This window comes from Enhydra lutris, unplaced genomic scaffold (genome assembly GCF_002288905.1).
Source record: "Enhydra lutris kenyoni isolate GAN:26980312 unplaced genomic scaffold, ASM228890v2 scaffoldscaffold12, whole genome shotgun sequence".
Lineage (NCBI taxonomy): Eukaryota > Metazoa > Chordata > Mammalia > Carnivora > Mustelidae > Enhydra > Enhydra lutris.
In genome coordinates, this window is record NW_019154096.1 from 73,574,851 (window position 1) to 73,594,830 (window position 19,980).

Sequence of the window (19,980 nt, forward strand, 5' to 3'; positions counted from 1 at the left end):
CAGGGACACCTAGGTGGTTCAATCAGTTAAGCATCTGCCTTCAGCTGGAATCATGATCTCCAGGTCCTAGGAGCGAGCAGGTCAGTGGGCTCAGCAGGGAGTCGGCGTCTCCCTCTGCCCCTCCTCTATTTGTGCTCGCACTCTCTCTCCCTCTCAAATAAATACATAAGATCTTTAAGAAGGGGGGGCACCTTGATGGCTCAGTCAGTTAAGCAGCTGCCTTCAGCTCAGGTCATGGTCCCAGGGTCCTGGGATTGAGCCCCACGTCAGGCTCCCTGCTCAGAGGGAAGTTTGCTTCTCCCTCTGCTCCCCTGCTTGTGTGCTCTCTCTCTCTCTCTCTCTCTCTCTCTCTCAAATAAATAAATAATTTAAAAGAACCAGCTGAGGGTGCCTGGTTAGCTCAGCCAGTTAAGCATCAGACTCTCGGGCACCTGGGTGGCTCAGTTGTTAAGCTGCTGCCTTCGGCTCAGGTCGTGATCCCAGAGTCCTGGGATCAAGCTCCGCATTGGGCTCCCTGCTCAGCAAGGAATCTGCTTCTCCCTCCCTCTGCCTGCTGCTTGTGTTCCCTCTCTCGCTGCCTCTCTCTCTGAGTCAAATAAAGAAAATAAAATCTTAAAAAAAAAAAAAAAAAGCATCAGAGTCTAGATTTCGGCCCAGGTCATGATTTCAGGGGTTCTTGAGATCAAGCCCTATGTGGATCTCTGTGCTGGGCATGGAGCCTGCTCAAGATTCTCTCTCTCCCTCTCCCTCTGCCGTTCTCACCACCACCAATCACAGGCGCACACGCTCTCTTTCTCTCTCTCAAAAAAAGAAAGGACCAACTGTTTTTGCTGGGATTGCTGTAAGGGCCACAGGCAGCCATGTTGGCCATAATGCAGAAAGTGGCCTTTGGGGTGGTGAAGAGGGAGACAGCAGAACTGGGGTTCAGCCCCTAAATGACAGCCAAGGAGATGGGGCGTGCTGACACCTGCCAGCCCCTGCTTCCAGCTGGGCTTGACGCTAATCACGCTACTGAACCTCTTAGTTCCAGGAGCCAATCATTCCTTTTTAGCTTAAGCTGGTCTGAACTGGGCCTTTTCACTCAACAGAGAGTCTGTGAGGATTACATGAGAAAACACAGAAAAAGTATTGACCATGGAGCCCAGGACAGAGTCTGCCAGGTTTTCTCTCTCAGGACACTCGGCAATGTGGTTGGATTCCTGGCTGACCCATGTCCCAGGCCCTCTGTCGCTCTCTCCATTACCCCAAGGGCAATCTCTGATCATGGTCCATGACCACCTGCCACCAGGATGTACTTCAGCCTGCCCTGCCCCCCCCCCCAAGCTCCGTGTTAGGTGAAGCATAGGCTTATTCTGGGGCCCTGGCTACACGTAATTTTGCATCCCTCCTAACATTTTGCTGTGGGCTTTATTAACCTTAAGAAGTAGAACTGCCAGTTATTGTACCAGCAAAAACGGTTTTATTCAGGAACAGCAGAGAATTACAATCCAGGACAAGCAAGCTACTGCAAAACCACAGGCAAGTCCGGAGAACAAAGGAGAGGAACGCTCTTTTACAGAGGAAAGGAAGATGTTGGGAGGGCTGTTATAAACAAAATGTCCATTGGAATAAACTGGGAGTTTGAAGTATGGTGACTTTTCATTGGCTGATCTGTGACCATGTCTCATTGGCTGGGCTGTTGCCAGGGAAGAAGGAAAGTCACTCTTCCTCCTGCTGGGAGAGAAAAGGTCCCTCTCTGCCTGTTGGATTTGCAATTGACAAGGGGGGTAGAGCCTGAGAGCTTCCTCTGCCAGCTTCCCAACTCCATTCTAAACCAGGTTCACTTTTAGTAATTTTCACATTTTCCCACATCATTAATATTCCTGGAAAGCCTGACTTTTCGGGGCCTGGGTGGCTCAGTTGGTTGGGTGTCCACCCTTGGTTCAGGTAGTGATCCCAGGGTTCTGAGATCAAGGCCCACATCAGATACCCTGCTCTACAGGGAGGCTGCTTCTCCCCCTGCTTTTCCCCCTGCTTGTGCACTCTCACTCTCTGTCAAATAAATAAATAAAATATTGAAAGAAAGAAAGACGCTTTTAATGTCTAACCTTTCAAAATGAAGGTTTCCCATCATTTTTGTTAACCATCCAAATGTCTGACACTAAGGTTATTGCCCATTTTCTACTTTATGTTATGGTATAAAACCATATTTGTGGGGTGCCTGGGTGGCTCAGTTGTTAAGCATCTGCCTTTGGTTTGGGTCACGGTCCTAGGGTAGGATCAAGCCCTGCCTTGGGCTCCCTGCTCAGTGGGAAGCCTCCTTCTCCCTCTCCCCTCTCCCTACTTGTGTTCCCTCTCTCGCTGTGTCTCTCTCTGTCAAATAAATAAGTAAAATCTTAAAAAAAAAAAAAAAAGCATATTTGTATACAGAATTTTGACTGCATCTTGGGCTACTTTCCTGGATGGGTTTCTAGAAAAATGAGCGGGTGGTGGACATTACTGGAGGTCTTGAGGGCCACTGAGATGAGCAGCTTTGAAGCAGCATCTGCACCTTTTTTCAACACCCCATTGCACTCTTAACCAATCCTCATTGTTCAAAATTCTTCCACTAATTTCATGCTGTGGGCTGGGTGCTAGAGTAAGCATTCTGCACACCTTTTCTTATTCATAACAAGTCTACTGCATGGATAAGATTACTGCCCAGTATTAGGGGTACTTGGAGGGCGCTGTCAGTTAAGTGTCCGACTCTTGATTTCAGCTCAGGTTGTGATCTCAGAGTCCTGAGATCAAACCCTGAGTCAGGCTCCATACTCACCATGGAGTCTGCTTAAGATTCTCTCTCCCCCTCTCCTTCTGCCCCTCCTGCTCATGCTCTCATCCTCTCTCTCTCAAATAAATAGACAAATCTTTAAATATAATAAAATAAGATGCCTGGATGACCCAATCAGTTAAGCATCTGCCTTCGTTTCAAGGTCATGAACCCAGGGTCCTGGGATTGAGCTCTGCTTCAGGCTCCCTGCACAGTGGGGGGTCTGCTTCTCCCTCTACCCTTCCCCCTGCTCCTGATCGCTCTCTCTCTCTCTTTTACACAAATAAAATATTTTTAAAAAATAAATAATAAAATAAAATTGTAAAAGGTTATTGCCCAGTTTTAGAAAAGAGGAAACTGAGGTTCAAAGGAGGTTCTCAACTTGCCAAAGGCAACACAGCTAGAAAAGATAGAGGCAGGATGGGTTCTAAAGTTGTCTGACTCTAAATCCAGTGCTGCTCTCCCACCATGAAACTCTCTTGGGAGGGAGGGATTATTTCCTGCCGAAAGTCCAGCCTGAAAATAATTCCCCCTGCTGATGCCTGGATACTACCTGTATAATAACATGAAATATCCCACTAGAACCACATCCTAAATTATTTTAGGTCTGCTGTCATCCAGATCACACCTTAAGATAATCAAGGCTGTTGCATTGAGGACCCATTCTATTTTTTTTATTTTGCTTAAATTCAATTAATTAACATAGAGTGTATTATAAGTTTCAGAGGTAGAGTTCAGTGATTTATCAGTTGTATATCAGTGTTTATCAGTATATATCAGTTGTATATCACACACCCATGCTCATTACATCATGTGCCCTCCTTAATGCCCACCCCGTTATCCCATCTCCACCTCCCCTCTCCCCTCCAGCAACCCTCAGTTTGTTTCCTATAGTTATGAGTCTCTTATGGTTTATCTCTCTCTCTAATTTTGTCTTGTTTAATTTTTTCCTCTCTTCCCCTATGATCCTCTGTTTTATTTCTTAAATTCCACATATGACTGAGATCATATGATAATCGTCTTTCTCTGAGTGACTTATTTCATCTAGCCCAATACTCTCTAGTTCCATCCGTGTCATTGCAAATGACAAGATTTCATTTTTTATGCCTGAGTAATATTCTGGTGTGTGTGTGTGTGTGTGTGTGTGTGTGTGTGTGTGTGTGTGTATATATATATATATATGCCACATATTCTTTATCCATTTAACTGTTAATAGACATCTGGGGTCTTTCCATAGTTTGGCTATTGTGGACATGGCTGCTATGAACACTGGGTTACAGGTGCCCCTTCGGGTCACTACATTTATATCTTTGGGGTAAATACCTAGTAGTGTGATTGCTGGGTCGTAGGGTAGTTCTATTTTTAACTTTTTGAGGAGGCTCCATACTGTCTTCCAGAGTGGCCACACAAGTTGGCACTCCCACCAGCAGTGTAGGAGGGCTCCCCTTTCTCTGCACTGAGGACCCATTCTAAAGCACAGTTGCACACACCATGAAGAAAGTTCTTACATGGAACAAGAGCCCCATGAAAGGAGCATCTACTAGTCCGGGGTCTTTGAGATGCAAATAGCCCCTTTGGTCAACAGAATAGCAGCCTGGGCACTAGTTTACTCTTCCTTTCAATGGCACTGTTGGGTCCCTTCCTGGGGCTAGGCCAGGATGACAAAAGGTCCCTTTTCCTTCTAGATGCCTCAAAGCCCCTCTGCTAGGGTTTCTAGAGGCAATGTCAGCTTGTTCTAGTCCCCTCACCTCATCTCCTGCTTCCTCCCCAAAGCGCTATTAATAAAGACATCACATTATATAATTTTTCCCAAATTATAGTATGCAAGCCTAAAAGAAATTTAAGGGATTGGGGGGAAATGCCATCATTTCCCCACAATCATTGTTGTGGGTTTTGGACAGAAGGACTTGTTCTGGAAGGGCTGTGTTTAAAAACTAAAACAATAGACCAAATAGAGTCACTTATGCTAAGCCCCAGGTCACCAAACCCAGACTTAATTAGTTTCAGCTCTCCCAGAAATGGAATCTTAAACCAGTCAATCAGGGGGCGCCTGGGTGGTTTAGTCAATTAAGCGTCTACCTTCAGCTCACGTCATGATCGCAGGGTCCTGGAATTGAGCCCCACATCAGGCTCCCTGTTCAGCGGAGAGCCTGCATCTCCCTCCCTCGGCTGTTCCCGCTGCTTGAGCTCTCTCTCTCTCTCTCTCTCTCTCTCTCTCTCGGTCAAATAAATAAACAAATAAAATCTTCTAAAAAAAGAAAAAAAAAACAATCAGGAATCCCCTACTCAGCACTAGTTAGGTCATCTGCCTGATAGACCCCTGCCATCCCCTAAAAGAAAGTAACTTTGCAATAACCAGCCCTCTGTTTTGCCTTTTAACCTCCTTATTCCCACTCCCTTCTGCCTGCAAGTCTCTTATTTTGCTAGAGTGGATGCTGCCCGATTCTAATTGATTTTTGCTCAAACCCTTAAAATGTTGAATATGACTCAGTTTATCTTTCAACAGCTGTCAGGTGACTTCTGCAAGAAGGTGAGCAGAGCTAAGATGCATTCTAAGTCCCCAACCCCTGAGCCCACCAAACCCTTTCCAGAGTGCCCGTCATTGGATGGCAAAGCCCCACTAGGGTTCAGGGACTGGGATTCCCCTTCTCCCTCCTCACCAATGTCCCATGTGATACTACAGACTTGTGAATGTAGGTTTGAAGGAATTCTTTTTTATGATTCCACTTCAAAAAGCTGATGTGTACTCTGACTGTAACTTCTGGGCACCCGTTCCTGGGGGATGGGAGTGCTATCTTTCCCAACCCTCCAGGTTCGGGCAAGGGTTATTCGCAGAAGTTCTGCCTGAGTTTTCTCTTTGGCATGAAAAATCCTACAGAACAGCCTTGGGAGTCTATGGCTCTGCCCCTCTGTCTGGGCTGGTGCCCAGGGTCCCCAGGGGCCAGGGGAAGGGGTTCCCTGCCAGACTGCTGGGCTCATTATAGAGGGCCGGCTGTTGTACAAAGCAGCACCCCGAGGCTGTGCCCTCTTTGGGGGTGAAGACCACATGGGGGTCTTCAGGACCTTCCTCCTGGGGCCTTTTCCTTTCTGAGAACTTTTCTCCTCCTTTTCCACCCCAGCACCCTCCCCCCGCCTTCTCCTGAATCAGCCGAGTGTCCGAGGCGATTGGCAGAAGGCTCAGCTCTTGCTCTGGGCACTGAAAGCTTGGAGGAAATGGAGAGAGGGAGCGGGGTACAAAGATGGCATGTGGGGCACACCTTCCCTTACCCTGCTTCTTTCCTAAAGGGGCTGGAGACCCCCAGCCCGTGGAGAAGAAGGTCTTCAGTGGACCATGGGTCCCTCCTGATCAGTCCGGTGCTGAGCCAGCATCTGGGGCCGCAGACTGTGGCCTGGTAGTTTTCCGATTTCCACACATGTAAAGTAGGTGCAATAATTATTTCTAGTAATATATACAACACACTGATTATATCACAAATACATGTGTGTGATTCCAGGGGCTTGGTGTCACCCAGCTGTGGGGCTGGTTAAACCACCCCTGGGAGGCTGGCCCTGCTCCAGCTGGTGACACGGTGGAAGGCACCTGCGGAGAAGGGGAAGGTGGCTGCACCGGGAGGAGGGAAGCCTGGAGGAACAGAGCCCACGAGGATGGCCTAGACTTCACGTGCATGGAGGGAATGGCCTGGTTCTGTTGCCCTTCGTCCCAGAGCCCAGCGACCCCCGTCCAGGAGCAGCAGAGGCTGAAGGAGCGGCTGAGGCCATGTGGGCAGGTAAGCCCCCGCCTGCAGGACGATGTGTGCGAGCTGCGGGTATGAGCTCCCCTCACCCGTCTAAGGTGAGGGAACGTGGCTGCCACCAGACTTCTTCCAAATCTCAGGCAGGGGCGCCTGTGGCTCAGCCGGTTAAGCATCCGATTGCCGGTTTCAACAAGATCGAGCCCCACATCCGGCTCCACAGTCAGCCCAGAGTCTGCTTGGGACTGTTTCTGGCCCTCCCCGCTTTGCCTCTTCCCCTTTGCCCCTCCCCCATGCCTCTACCCCCTCTGCCCCTCCCCCTGCTTATGCACTCTCTCTTGCTCTCTAAAATAAATCTTTCAAACAAAACAAAACAAAACTCAGGCCAAATGGCTCATGGCTCCAGCCAACCTGGAACTACACAGGGAAGGGAGCTCTAGGGAATGCACCCCCCCAACCCCGCCACACACATACATGCCCACTACCCTCGGTAGTAACTTGGGCCACCAGACACCGCAGCTTTGCCCTGGTGGACAAGATCAACCAGAGGCATCACCAGCCGACTCCAACCCTGCAACGAGACCGGGGCCACACTGGGTCACCGCAACCAGCAGATCTCCCTTTCTCACAACCTGGAAAAGCTGGGAATGGGGACTTGGTACACAGCCTCCTTCCAAAAGGCCCTGGTTCCTTTTCTGTCTCCCCTCAAAGAAACTCAGACGTCAAGATGCACCCTCGTGGCCCCAGACGAGGTGCCTGCAGGACCACGGGTGGGACTCTTCAGGTAAACACAGACAGCAAACTCCCACCTTGTCGGACAGCATGTTACCTGTGGTGGTCGGGTTCTGGAAGGACTCGTTCTGCAAGCCTAGAGACAGAAAGCCCAGAAGGCGAGATGCTAGCCTATCACCAGGAGTTCCCTCAGAGATGGGATAATGGATGATTTTTCTGCTCTCCTGTATGTTTTTTCTATACTATATTTTTCAATGAGCATATATTACTTTTAAAATTAAAAAGTAGATTTATAATACAGTCAGGCTTCCCCTCACCCTCAAGCCACTCGGAGCAGATCAACGTCCTTAACGCTCAAAGGCCCAACCAGGGAGAGCTCAGGCCAGGCTGGAGGCCCTTGCGACGCTGCCTGCCAGGCACCGTTGAAACACACAGTAGCCAAGCACCGAGGCCCCGTCTTGGCCTTTCAGACCCTGAGGGCGCATCTGCAGCATGAACCTGCAGTGGTTGTCAGTCTCTGACCTGACAGTTTGCCGATGGTCGGCAGAGATCTCAGGGTGGGGAGCTGGGCCCAGCATCCTAGTGCAGGCGGGCTGAGCGGGGGTGAGGGAGAGCGGCAAACACCGCAGGTGCTGGGGGTACAGCCAGGGTCTTTCCCAGGGTGGGGGGACCTAGCCCAGGGCAGGCTGTTCTGAGGCCATGAAGGCTGGGGAGAAAGTTTGCAGAGAGACGGCTTGTCCCAGGAACAGGATAACCAGCCAAGGCTGCTGGGGTCTGGTCCAGCTTCTCAAAGCCACTCAACTCCAGATGGGCTCCTCAGAGAGCCGCACTCAAGCCGCTCGCGGCGTGGATGCGGAGCCAACAGGAGGACATGCGTCAGGATCTCCAGGCCCGTAGTTTCGGGGCCCGAACTCAGGTGTCCCTTAGCTCAGCGCAAGTGGCCGACTGTAAAAGCTGGAGAAGCAGCAGGTCCCCGAGAAGGTTGATACGCTGGTACGTTCCAGCTGACATGCTTGATACCCGTGTACTTGCTGAGGCAGGAAAGGGACCGGTGCCCCCGTCCACACTGCGTGAGATGCGGATCTCACTGCAGGTGACTCGTACCCCAGCCTGAGAAGCTGCTCCTTCTCTCTCCCCCGCCCAAACCCAAGTGCACATGATGCCAGTTAGGCCTCGTTTCTGTGATGCTGATGGCCCTTCAGACAGGTGGCCTGGGCAGTGGCGTGGCTGGCCCTCCCTGCATCAGCTCTGCCCACTCTGCGGCTAGGAAACAGCACCACATCCCACCGCAGGGCCTCTGGGCCTGACTCCCCCTTTCCTTTGGCAACTACACTCCTGCTAGTCTGCAAGGCACCATTTAAATGTACCTGGATGGGGGCTCCTGGGTGACTCTGGGGGTTAAGGCCTCTGCCTTCGGCTTGGGTCATGATCCCAGGGTCCTGGGATCGAGCCCCCCATCGGGCTCTCTGCTCGGCAGGGAGCCTGTTTCCTCCTCTCTCTGCCTGCCTCTCTGCCTACTTGTGATCTCTGTCTGTCAAATAAATAAATAAAATCTTTTTTAAAAAAAATTTTTAAATAAATAAATAAATAAATCGCCTGGGTGGCTCAGTCAGCTGAACAGCTGCCTTCAGCTCAGGTCATGATCCCAGGGTCCTGGGATCGAGTCCAGCATTGGGCTCCCTGCTCATCGGGGTGTCTGCTTCTCCCTCTGCCTCTGCCCCTCTCCCCACCTGCTCATGCACGTGCTCTCTCTCAAATAAATAAAATCTTTTTTAAAATAAAATAAATGCCACCTCTTCCATGCACCTGTCACAAAGCCCTGCTTCCCCGTGCTCACACCCCGCGCTCACACCCCACATGTCCATGCACCTCCCCTAACTTGCCTGAGGTTCACTGTTTTGGTCTTTGCACTGTTCAGTTTCTCTTGGCTCTCCCCCTCTGGCCTCTGGCACTGTTCTCTAATCACCCTACAAACCCTGGCTAAAGTTGAAACTGCTGGCCAATCTCTGAAATTAATCCATCTCAAGATTCCTTGGCAGTTTTCCATAAATTGATTCAAGATACCCAGCTGGGGCGCACTGAGGAAATCAGAAACCAGCCTCTCCCACCTCCTCGGCAAGCCTTCCAGACTGTGACTCGTCCGTCTTTCTTCACGCATGCATTTAGGGGAGCAAATACCAGCCCTGGAATAAATACGCAGTTCCTCGTGAACCCCAATGCTGTCAGCACAACAAATCACCAGAAACAAGAGGCCCCTCCACCGTGAAGGACAGGCCTTGCTTCCCAAGCACTATTGGAAAGGCAGCAACACCAATAAGCCACCGTCGGAGCTGAGGGAGGAAATCAAAGCCTGTCCTGTCAAGGGTCCTCTGTAATTGACGTGCCACATTCATGGGATGCATCCCGGAGAGACCTGGGGACACTTGGAGTGGGAAAGTCAGGTGACCACAGGGCCAGTGATGTCCTAGCCAGGACGGGCACCCAAGGGGCACCCCCTGAGGACAAAACTGCAGTCACATGGGGCACCTGGGGCACAGTCGGTTGAGCATCCAATTCTTGGTTTCGGCTCAGGTCGTGATCTCAGGGTCGTGGGATTGAGCCCCACATCCGGCTTGGAACTCAGCTCCAAGTCTGCTTTTCCCTCTCCTCTGCCCGTCCCCCTGCTCATGTGATTGATCGATCGATCAATAGATAGATACAATCTTTAAATTAAAAAAAAAAAAAACCTGCAGGAGCAGCACGCATCCCACCCACACAAACCCCAAACCCATCGCTTGCTCAGGATGCCTCAGAGAACCAGAAGCCTATTCTGCTTTGTGCCCCTGACCCAGGCCTCTGAGCAGGACAGACAGACAATGAACAGCTAAAGGCAGCTTCCTGGCCTCTCGGGGCGCTCTCTGTAGACACCCAGCTCGGCCACCCCGTGTCCGTGGCAGGTGCTCAGGAAGGTTGGCTGGATTATGAAGGGATTCCAAACTCCCAGCAGCTGGCACGTGACCATAAAGAACACGTGGTGAGACTTAGTCCCAGGAAAACAAATCTGTCAATGGTTGTCCAAGATGAAGTCATTCAGTACTCAGAGAGTGGACACTTCTCTTCATCACATCACTGACCAAACTTTCTGGATTTGATCATCGCATTTTTGATCGGACGGCTCTCAACCGAAACACCTGTAAAGTCTGCTATAAAGCTGCATGGGGGGGATTCCCCCCAGCTAGAGGGCTCCAGAGAGTGAGGACCACTGGATCACAAAGGGACAAAGTTGGGGGGGGGGATGCTGTCCCAGCTTCACCTCTGACATTCTGTGTGTTTGGGGTCAGTCACTTTGCTGGTCTGAATCTCAGCTTTCTCATCGATAAAACAGACGTAGTAGGGACGCCTGGGTGGCTCAGTTGGTTAAGCAGCTGCCTTCGGCTCAGGTCATGATCCCGGCGTCCTGGGATCGAGTCCCGCATCGGGCTCCTTGCTCGGCAGGGAGCCTGCTTCTCCCTCTGCCTCTGCCTGCCACTCTGTCTGCCTGTGCTTGCTCTCTCTCTCTCTCTCTGACAAATAAATAAACAAAATCTTTAAAAAAAAAAAAAAAACAGACGTAGTAAAATCCCGCCCTCCTCGGACCATATAGGTCTACCCGAGACATAGGAGCCCACCCTGCGGACCTCATAAAGCAGCTGTCAGCCACAAATACTATTTAATTTATGTAACAAGGCTGACTTTGCTCCATGACACCCAGATGCAAGAAACATGTCACTTGATAATTTTTCCAAATTATCTACTTCCTCATGTTGAGTGGATAGGTCATTAGTACATGAGGTTTTGGGTCTGAAAGAAAGCAGACACAAACCAGGCTCCTTCACTCTGATTTCCGACTCCAGAGAGACCACTGGGTTGGAAGTCCCATGACCTGGGTTCAAGGTCAGCTCCTGTTACCAACTTCCTGCATATCGTTGATGAAGTCTCTTCCTGCCTAGGGCTCTGTAGGGTCTTCTAGCTCTGAAGTTCAAACTCTCTAGTTTCAAGGGTAAGACCTTAGAGTCGAGGAAGTCATAGGTTTATTTCCAGACTCTCTCATCTTTGACTCCATCTGCCCACTGACACTTCCTTCAAAGCCAGAGCAGGGGCAGAACTGAGGCATTTGTCAGATTCTCCAGAGACTCAGGCACCCAGGGGAACTTCCTCGGCTCCACCCAGCCTCGCAGAGCCCCAGCCGCGATCCCTCTCCCACCTCGAGCGGGAAGGAAAAACCCACCAGGCTTTAAGGGACGGCTTGAGAAACAGCAACCCACTTTTCAATCCAAATCGCGAATTGCTTTGGGAACCATCCGCTAGCTGAGCAAACCTTTCCCATTTTTTACCTTCCCAAGCACATTCTTCTGCGTCCTTGAGAGAGAATAATGGGAATGAGCTCTCCCCTCACGTGGGTCATGGAATAATTCACACGGGAATTCACCATGTGTGTGGCCTCTGTGCAGGGGTCTGCCCACCACTGCCAGGCACCTGTCACCAGGACGCTGTATGCAGACCCGAGTGTACTGCAGGGAGTTGCTTAGGACCCCTCCTGGCACAGGACCCCTCAGCCCTGTGGGGTCTGAGAGCCCACTCACTCTCTCTCTGGTTCTGGTGGGCCTGTCCTGCCCCGCTCACCCCAGCAGTCACTCCAGCAGCCGGCAGCTAGCTGCTCCCCCTGGTACTGGCCCTGGGACCCACTTACTGTACTCCAAACTATCTTCCACAGTGTCTGCTGGGTGCCGGCCTCCATGCCAGGCATAGAGGGTAGACACAAAGTCGGTGACCCTGAATGAGCCCACCAGATGGTCACCAAGATTCATTAGACCATTTCTAAACAAATAAGATAGTGCTGTTGTAAAAGCAATCGCATCTCCAGAAAGGTCTAGAAATGACTCTCAGCTGCCACTCCTGGTCATTGGCCAGCATCCCTGCACAAAATCGGGTCCCTTTTCCAGGAAGTGCCAGGACCCCCCTGGGGCCTGTCTTCATGCTATCGATCAGCACATCTATGGGAATCTCCCTCACTTCCCCCACCTAGAGCCCTGCGTGGCCCTGACGTTTGCCCTGTGTTCAGTGAGGCCACCTGCCATGGGAGCAAGAGGTTATGGGGACCATGGGTCCCCCAGGGCAGCACAGTCCAGTCGCTGTGGAATTTTCCATCACATGCCCAGGCCCCATCCACCTTCCAGAAGGCAGACTCACGGAGAAAGTCCCAGCCCCTGCGTGGTGTGACCTTGGACAAATTTGACCTTGGACAAATTGGTGAACCTCGTGGAGCCTCCGCGTTCTCACCTGTGCAATGGGGACAACATCCTGCTATGAGATGGAATGAAAGTACCTGCTGTTTCACGGGGTTCTCATAACCACACAAGGAGAATGAGAGCTACGTGCACAGTGCACTGAGCAGAGGAACGCACTGCTTGGGAGCTGCCTCCTGTCCCGAGCCCCTCCCAGCCGCCCCAGGGCTAAAGGGGTCTCCATCTCCGCCCCTGTCACCCAGGATGTTGAGGGCAGCCGTGTGCATGGCCTGGACCTCCCAGAGCACCAGGCAGGCATCTGGTGAATATTAAGCCTGCCACCTAGGGCTGGGTTTTGCCATCCCGCTGGGGAGGACTGAGACAGCATTGCCATTTTTTTTAAAAAGGTGTGTATTTCTTTCTTTCTCTCTTTCTTTCTTTATTGAGAGAGAGAGCGCGCGTGATGGTGGGGGGCAGGCGGAGAAGGGGAGAGAATCTCAAGCAGACTTCCTGCAAGCATGGAGCTCGACACAGGACTCGATCCCACAACCCCAAGACCATGACCTGAGCTGAACTCAAGAGTCTGATGCTTAACTGACCGAGGCCCCCAGGAAGGAGCTGGGCATTGCCATTTTTAACAAGCTCCCTGCATGGCTCGGGAGCAGCTGGTCTGCCGAGCTGGGTTCGGACTTTGGGTCCTAGCCAGTCAGAGGCAGCCGGCTCTTCGGCAGTAGGGCCCCCCGCTCCCCTACCCCTCCCAGCCTTTCCTGCAGCCCACCCACTGCTAAGGTCCCCCACACCTAATTAGTAGGCAAATCCCGTTCTGGGAGAACTGAATGGGTCCCTTCTGCTTGAGGGCATCCCTCACAGTCTCTTTGTAGCCAGCCTTCATCCCAAGCAGGCCAAACTGGGTCCTCAGCTGTTTACCCGCCGTGCAGTTTTTGCCTTGGCCTCCTGGCTCCCACCTTCAAAGCCACGACCAGGACCATGCTGGCGCTCCTGTGGGGCTGCGTTTTCCTCTGGAGAAGTGGCCGGCCCCGGGCAGGGCTGGGTCTGGCTGCCACAGAGGTGCCTGTGGCTGGCTGTGTGCAGGGGTGTGTCAACCCAAACAAACATCCTCTGGGGGTGAGGAGCACAAACAGTCAAGGCCAGGCAGGAGGGGAGACCGAGTTCTGGCAAAGGGAGGCAGGCGCCGCTCCCGCAGCCCAACGTGCTCCACACCCAAGGATACAGAGCTCCCCCACCTCGAGGTAGGGCAGCCTAAAGAAGGCTCCACTGAGACAGACATTCCTCCAAATGGGGGGGGGGGCAGACTCCTCCTCACCGCAGGACAGAGCCCTGGCTATATCCACAGGCAACCTAGCAGAAGCTGTCCAGAGAGGGCCACACTCCAGGTGGGGTGGCATGGGGTCACAACTCTGCCTGGGGACTGGGGCTCAGCCCCACGCAGTGGAAACAGGTGAGGGACACAGAAGTCACGGGATGAAGCCATGTCCCCCACCCCTGGCCTCTAGGCCGGGCTGGACCCTGCCCCACCCTGGGCCCTGCTTACCCAGCCACTTTTGGGTTGGAGAACACGGGGTCACTGCAGTCATGAGCATGGAGTCTGGAGTTTCCATTAACTCCGATGCGTATCTGGGCTGTGTGGGTACCAGACTCCATAGGGCTCAAGTCTCAACGCCTCATGTCTAAAGACCCCAAGAGCTGCCCGACCTCCCTGGGACAGGGTCTGGGAACTACCAAGTTTGCAGGGCTGCTAGAGTGGTCAGTGAGTCTGGAGCATGACTGGCCCCCATGAGGAAGGAAGGATAGGATTATTACTCACTCATCAGGTTGAGACCCATGGGGACAGGGACAGCCACTGGGCAGGTGAACCTAGAATTAGGACCCCCAGGCCCCCCAAGCCCAGGGAGCACTGAGCCCTCCTAAGTCAGGTCCTGCCCAAAGTTTCAAACCCAAAGCACTAAAATCCCTTACTCCTGACAAGGCCTTGTAGGTTAATGGGTTTGGAATGGGTACCTCCCCTACACCCCATGAACTTAGCAACCCCCTGCCCAGAGCTGGGGCCCCTGGGGTCCTCAACCCCAGGAGGGTTGTTTGAAGCAGGATTCCTGGGGCCATCCAGACCTACAGAACCCACCTATGGAGCTGGGCCCAGGACACCTGCATGTTTATCAAGTCTCAGGCCATCCCAGTGCCCTCCAGAGCTTGAGAATTCCCAGAGGAGAGGTTGGGGCGGAGAGGGAGAGAGGCAGGACCAAGAATGCAACACACTGTCCCCAACCCAGCACCTTGCTCGGGTTTTCTAAAGGAGAAAACTGGTCCAAGCCCATGGAGCTGGTAACTAGCCTCGAGCAAGCTTGCCCACACACACCGCCACCAGGCCCCCAGCACCTGGCTCCTCCCTGGAGGAGGAGGGATATCACTCCTCTCAGCTCCCCACTCCTCTCCCTCCTGTCCAGGAGCACAGCGGCAAGCCCAGGTCTGGGCCCCAGGCACGGGCCTTGCCCTTGGCACCCACACACCCAGGGCCTGCCAGACCTCACTGGCACAGGACCGTCACGATCTCCATGACCCATAGCCACAGCCAAGCCAACATCAGGTCCCACATCCCGCCACTCACTGTACAACTCAGTCCCCCAACCACTGGGACAAAAACTGAGGCGCAGAGAAGCCAGAGAACCATCCCTCCACCCGCCACTGTACTCTCCATCGCACCCCTCCACGCTTGCACCGTTCCTGCGGGACCTCAAGCTGCAAATCCCTCTGGTCACAGCAGGCCCTGGAAAGAGGCCCTTCCCGTGGGGTCAGAGCGCCCCCTGTCCCCTGCCCGGTGGACGCACAGCCGGCCCTCCCTTGCCAAGTCGGTCACCGACCCCGCGCGGAAGCCCGCGGGAGCCCAGGCTGCTCGGGACCCCGCACCTCTGCGCAGTAAAGAAAAGGGGTGCAGAGGGGTGCAGCGGGCGGCGCCTGGGCTCTGGGAGGGTGGAAGCGATTCGCAGAGCCCCGACAAGCCAGAAGGTCGAGCCCTAGAGCCACGCGTAGGCGCCCGGGGTCCCCACGGCAACGCGCTCGGCTCTGCGGGGAGCAGCCGCGGGAGCTTGCTTTCTACGTTTTCCAGCCCCCTACAAGGAGCATATTTCACTGGAATAAAACAAGGATCCCGAAAGCACACCGCATTCCGCGCGCGGCCACCGCCGCCCCCGGACCTCCCGCACCGCCCCGGCTCTGCCGCGCAGGGACCCTGGGAGCGCCGGCGACCCCCGGGCCACCCCGGTCACTCCCCCACCCCCCACCCCGGGCCGGCGCAGTCCCCGGGCCCCCAGCGCTCGCGCGGGGCGCGGAACCCCGAGGTCGGGTCCGGGGAGCAAAACTTTGCAGACAGCGCCCCCTGCCGCCCCGAGAGGCCCCGGGCCCCGAGCCCGCATGAGGCTCGGGCCAAACCCGGTTTTGCCGAGCGGTGCTGCATCCTGGGGATGAGCCCTGTCCTGCGCCCGCAGCTCGAAGCCCCTCCTCCGCGCTAACGGCACCTCCCCTGTCCAAGGAGCTGATTTGGAGGGACAACTGTCACAAGAGGCTCTAACGACCCGAGGCGGGGAATGGGAACCTCGCTACCCGCGGGAGCCGCTTTCTGGCAGGTCCCTATCTGGAACCTCCGGCGGGCTCCCCGGCTCCCAAGCGGGCGAGGAAGGCGTGCTGAGAGCCGGGGCGGGGCGGGGGGGCTCGGACTGATCCAAGCACACACCCACCCCCCGCCCCGGGCGTCACCTCCAGAGACCGACTCAGCCGGAGCCACACTTGAAGAAATACTGGCTTAATTCAAACCCTCCTTTCCTGAAGGACAGACAGGCGGTGACTCGCCGAAGGCCATGGAGGGAAGAGCCAGGCTGAAGTCCTGACGGTCCACCTGCCATCCCGTCCCTCGTCCCACAGTTGTGAAACGATTGGCAGTAGACCTCCCGCGGCTCTAGAATTCCTCAGCCAGGTTCGCGCAACCAGGTCCTCCCGGGGAAGGCCTAGCCCGGTGTGCTGTCTGCATACTTGTTTTGAAATCACCCCCAGGAGTGATGACTCCCAGGTCATTCTTTTTTTTTTTTTTTTTTTTTTTTTTTTTTTGTCAGAGAGAGAGAGGGAGAGAGAGCAAGCACAGGCAGACAGAATGGCAGGCAGAGGCAGAGGGAGAAGCAGGCTCCCTGATGAGCAAGGAGCCGGATGTGGGACTCGATCCCAGGACGCTGGGATCATGACCTGAGCCGAAGGCAGCTGCTTAACCAACTGAGCCACCCAGGCGTCCCTCCCAGGTCATTCTTAATAACGTGGCTTGGCACTCAAGCGTCACTAAGTTAAAATGTTTTGTGATAAAAGGGAAGGTAGAAGAGATTAGGGGCTGGTGAATCCTACCATCATCTTTGACCTTCCATTCCCCAAGAGGAAGATTCACCCGACGGGCCACCAAGACCAGAAGTGGCCCCCCACCCCCCACCCCGGGTCCCCAACGGCCCATTCACACAGAGGCCGGAGCCGCTGTCCTGATCAAGCTGCTTTGAGCCGGGTTCCACTCTACCCCCCACTTATCTTTAGCCACCATCTGCTCTGCACTTGGGTTTTGTGATGCAAATTATAAAAGCCATATTAGCACAGATATTTCATTAACGATTTGCTGGACTAGACTAGTGCATAGGGGGAGAAAAATCTCATTTGCACGTTAATCAAAATAAAGTCTCCTCTGAAACATTCTCTATGCACGAAACAGTAGAGTAAGTCCTGAAATATATTTTCAAGTTTTTCCTAAGTGGACTAAGCTGCTTTTTTAATGTATTACTCATTTGAATGGCTCCTGCTGGTATTTTTAAGAATCCATTGCCCAAGTTAGGAACAAATTGAAAAATGCTTTTACACACATTTGGGGCCACTCTTTAGACAAATGGAGGCATTGTCTGTCCCCAAACCGCTAGTCCCTGAAGCATCTGGGACTACCCCCTGCCTCCCCACAGAAGCCTCGCCCAGGCCACTCAGGGCTCCAGGCCTCCACCACCTTATTAAGTTATTATTTTATAATAATAACTTAATATTAAGTTATTTTAATAACTTAAGGCAAGTTTCTTTGCCCTAAGACTTCATCTTCTCATCTGTGAAATGGGAATGATTGTATCTGTGGTAAAACAACACATTTGGAATAGTGCTTGACACATACTGGTTAATAAACGTGATTTCTTTTAACCACTGCCTCTCCTCTGGGGCTAGCCAAGTGGTACTAAGTACTTTTCAAATAAGTGTACTATCTGGGGGCACCTGGGTGGCTCAGTCAGTTAAATGTCTGCCTTCAGCTCAGGTCATGATCTCAGGGTCCTGGGATTAAGTCCTGTGTTGGGCTCCCTGCTAAGCGGGCAGTCTGCTTGTCCCTCTCTCTCTGCCCCTCCCACACCCCTCTAGTTCTTTCTCTCTCTCTCTCCCTCTCTCTCTCTCTCAAGTAAAATCTTCAAAATAAGAAAAATAAATGTACCAACTAAAAAACCACATGAAGTCCTTCTCTTTCACCAGTGGACCCCCAGGGCAAGCCCAGTGCCTGGCACAGTGAGTTGGGTGAACGACACCGACATTCACACTCATCCACGCACACGTTCACCTTCAACACACATTTTGCAAAGGCTGCACATTAGCATCCCCCGGGGGAGCGTTCAGTATAGTCACCCAGGCCTCTGCCCAGAGATTCTGATGCCGTTGATGTGAAGTGAAGCCTGATGTTGGTATTAATTTCTTCCAGTATGTCAAGCGACCCTTGGTCAAGCATTAAGCACAGATCTAAATCTACAAGTGGCCCCCAGATGGTGTGCTCCCCTCCTGTAGGGAAGAGGCTGGGGGCTTTAAATTCCTAGTGCCTCAGATCCACTGTAATTTTTTTGAACATTTTTTTTTTTAAGATTTTATCTTACTTGAGAGAGAGAGAACAAGCAGTGAGGAGGAGCAAAAGAGGGGAGAGAGAGAAGCCGATTCCCCACTGAGCAGGAAACCCGACACAGGGATCAATGCCAGGACCCCAGGATCATGACCTGATCTGAAAGCAGATGCCCAAATGACTGAGCCTCCCAGGCGCCCTTCAAATGCACCATAATCTTGCCTCACGTGCTAGCTGAGCTAAGTCGGATGTCTTAGCCCAACCTGTCTTCTTGTGTGTGCAAAGACAAATTTAGGTCAGGTGTCCTAGGAAGTCAAAACGCAAAGAACAAATCACCGTTAGGGTGTCTTATGGGTTGAATTGTGCCCCTCCCCCAGATTAACAGGTTGAAGTCCTAATCCCCAGGATTTCAGAATGTGACTCTATTTGGTGATCAGGTCTTCCAAGTGGTAATGAAGTTGGAATGAGGTCATTATAGTGGGCCCTGACACAGTGCAACCCAGTGTCCTTTTAAGAACACACACACAGAGGAAAGACCATGTGAGAGACGCCCCAGAAGAAACCAGCCCTGCAGACACCTTGTCGTCAGGCTTCCAGACTCCAGAATTGTGGAATAAATTTCTGCCATTTAAGACATCCGCGGTAGTTCGTTAGGGCAGCTCAGCCAATCAACACACGGCGTGCGATCATTGTAAGTGCGAAGGAACACCTGCATTATCTTTCTTTGGGTGATTCAACCCAGGGCCTGTACCCGGGCATCCCACACTCTCCGTGGCTTCTGCTTTAGGCCACTCCTCCCCTTCAGGGCACACCAGCTCCGTCAACTCTGCCCCTGCTCTCCCCCTCTGGCTAGCACCCTCATTTGGAGGTTCCCTCTTCCTCCCGTTGAGAGTGGTGGGGACCCCTGAGTGGGATCACAGTCCCTAGGCCGAATCTGCTCCTTTTAGGTTAGCAACTCAGATTCCAGTAGGCCTCTGCCAGACGCTGTGCAGGGACTTCACCCATTCCTTTGCGCTTAGCGCTCAGACCTCTCCAGAAAGGTGAGTATTAATTATCCCACTTCCTCTGAGGGGGAAATTGAGGCTCTAAAGACAAGTCTAGAGCCCCCACATTCCAAAGCCTCTACCTCCTTCCTGCCTCCCCACTACCTGGGCTCCCCATCACCAAGCTCCCCACTCACTCCACAAACCGTAAAGTGAAGCAAGCGCCTGGGTCTTTCCGTCTCCGCACACTCTCCGCCCCTCCCCCCCGCCCGACCCAACTACGGTCCCCGCAGGCATGGCTAGCAAACCAGTAAGCATGCACTGGGTGAACACGTCTGCAACATGCCCCTGGCATGCTTTTCTAATCTATCTGGCCTCATCCCACATCTCTGCTTCCTACCCTTCTTCCAGGGATGCCAAAGGAATTAGGGACTCCCTAACATCCTACCTTCTCACATGCAGGGTTCTAACTGTTCCCCACAGCACCCTGTGCTTTCCTACAGGGTCCTTTCTCAAACTAGGCCCACAAAGGATTTAGCCAAGAATCTTGTGGATCTGTTAAATTCACCCAGGCTTCAGGGCTTCTCGGATGGGTGAGAATTGCTGA

The 19,980-nt window shown here is 52.9% G+C and overlaps 1 protein-coding gene across 1 annotated transcript; it reads left to right on the plus strand.

Moving 5' to 3' along the window:
* The first annotated feature begins 15,064 nt into the window (after nucleotides 1-15,064).
* Nucleotides 15,065-16,018, plus strand: LOC111145043 (basic salivary proline-rich protein 2-like). The gene has a single exon (XM_022499655.1). It carries the CDS (start codon nucleotides 15,065-15,067, stop codon nucleotides 16,016-16,018), a length of 954 nt encoding a protein of 317 aa, XP_022355363.1.
* Nucleotides 16,019-19,980: the final 3,962 nt, after the last annotated feature.

Excerpts from the sequence above, each read along its gene's own strand:
- LOC111145043 (XM_022499655.1), top strand. The coding sequence starts at position 15,065 with ATGACCCATAGCCACAGCCAAGCCAACATCAGGTCCCACATCCCGCCA.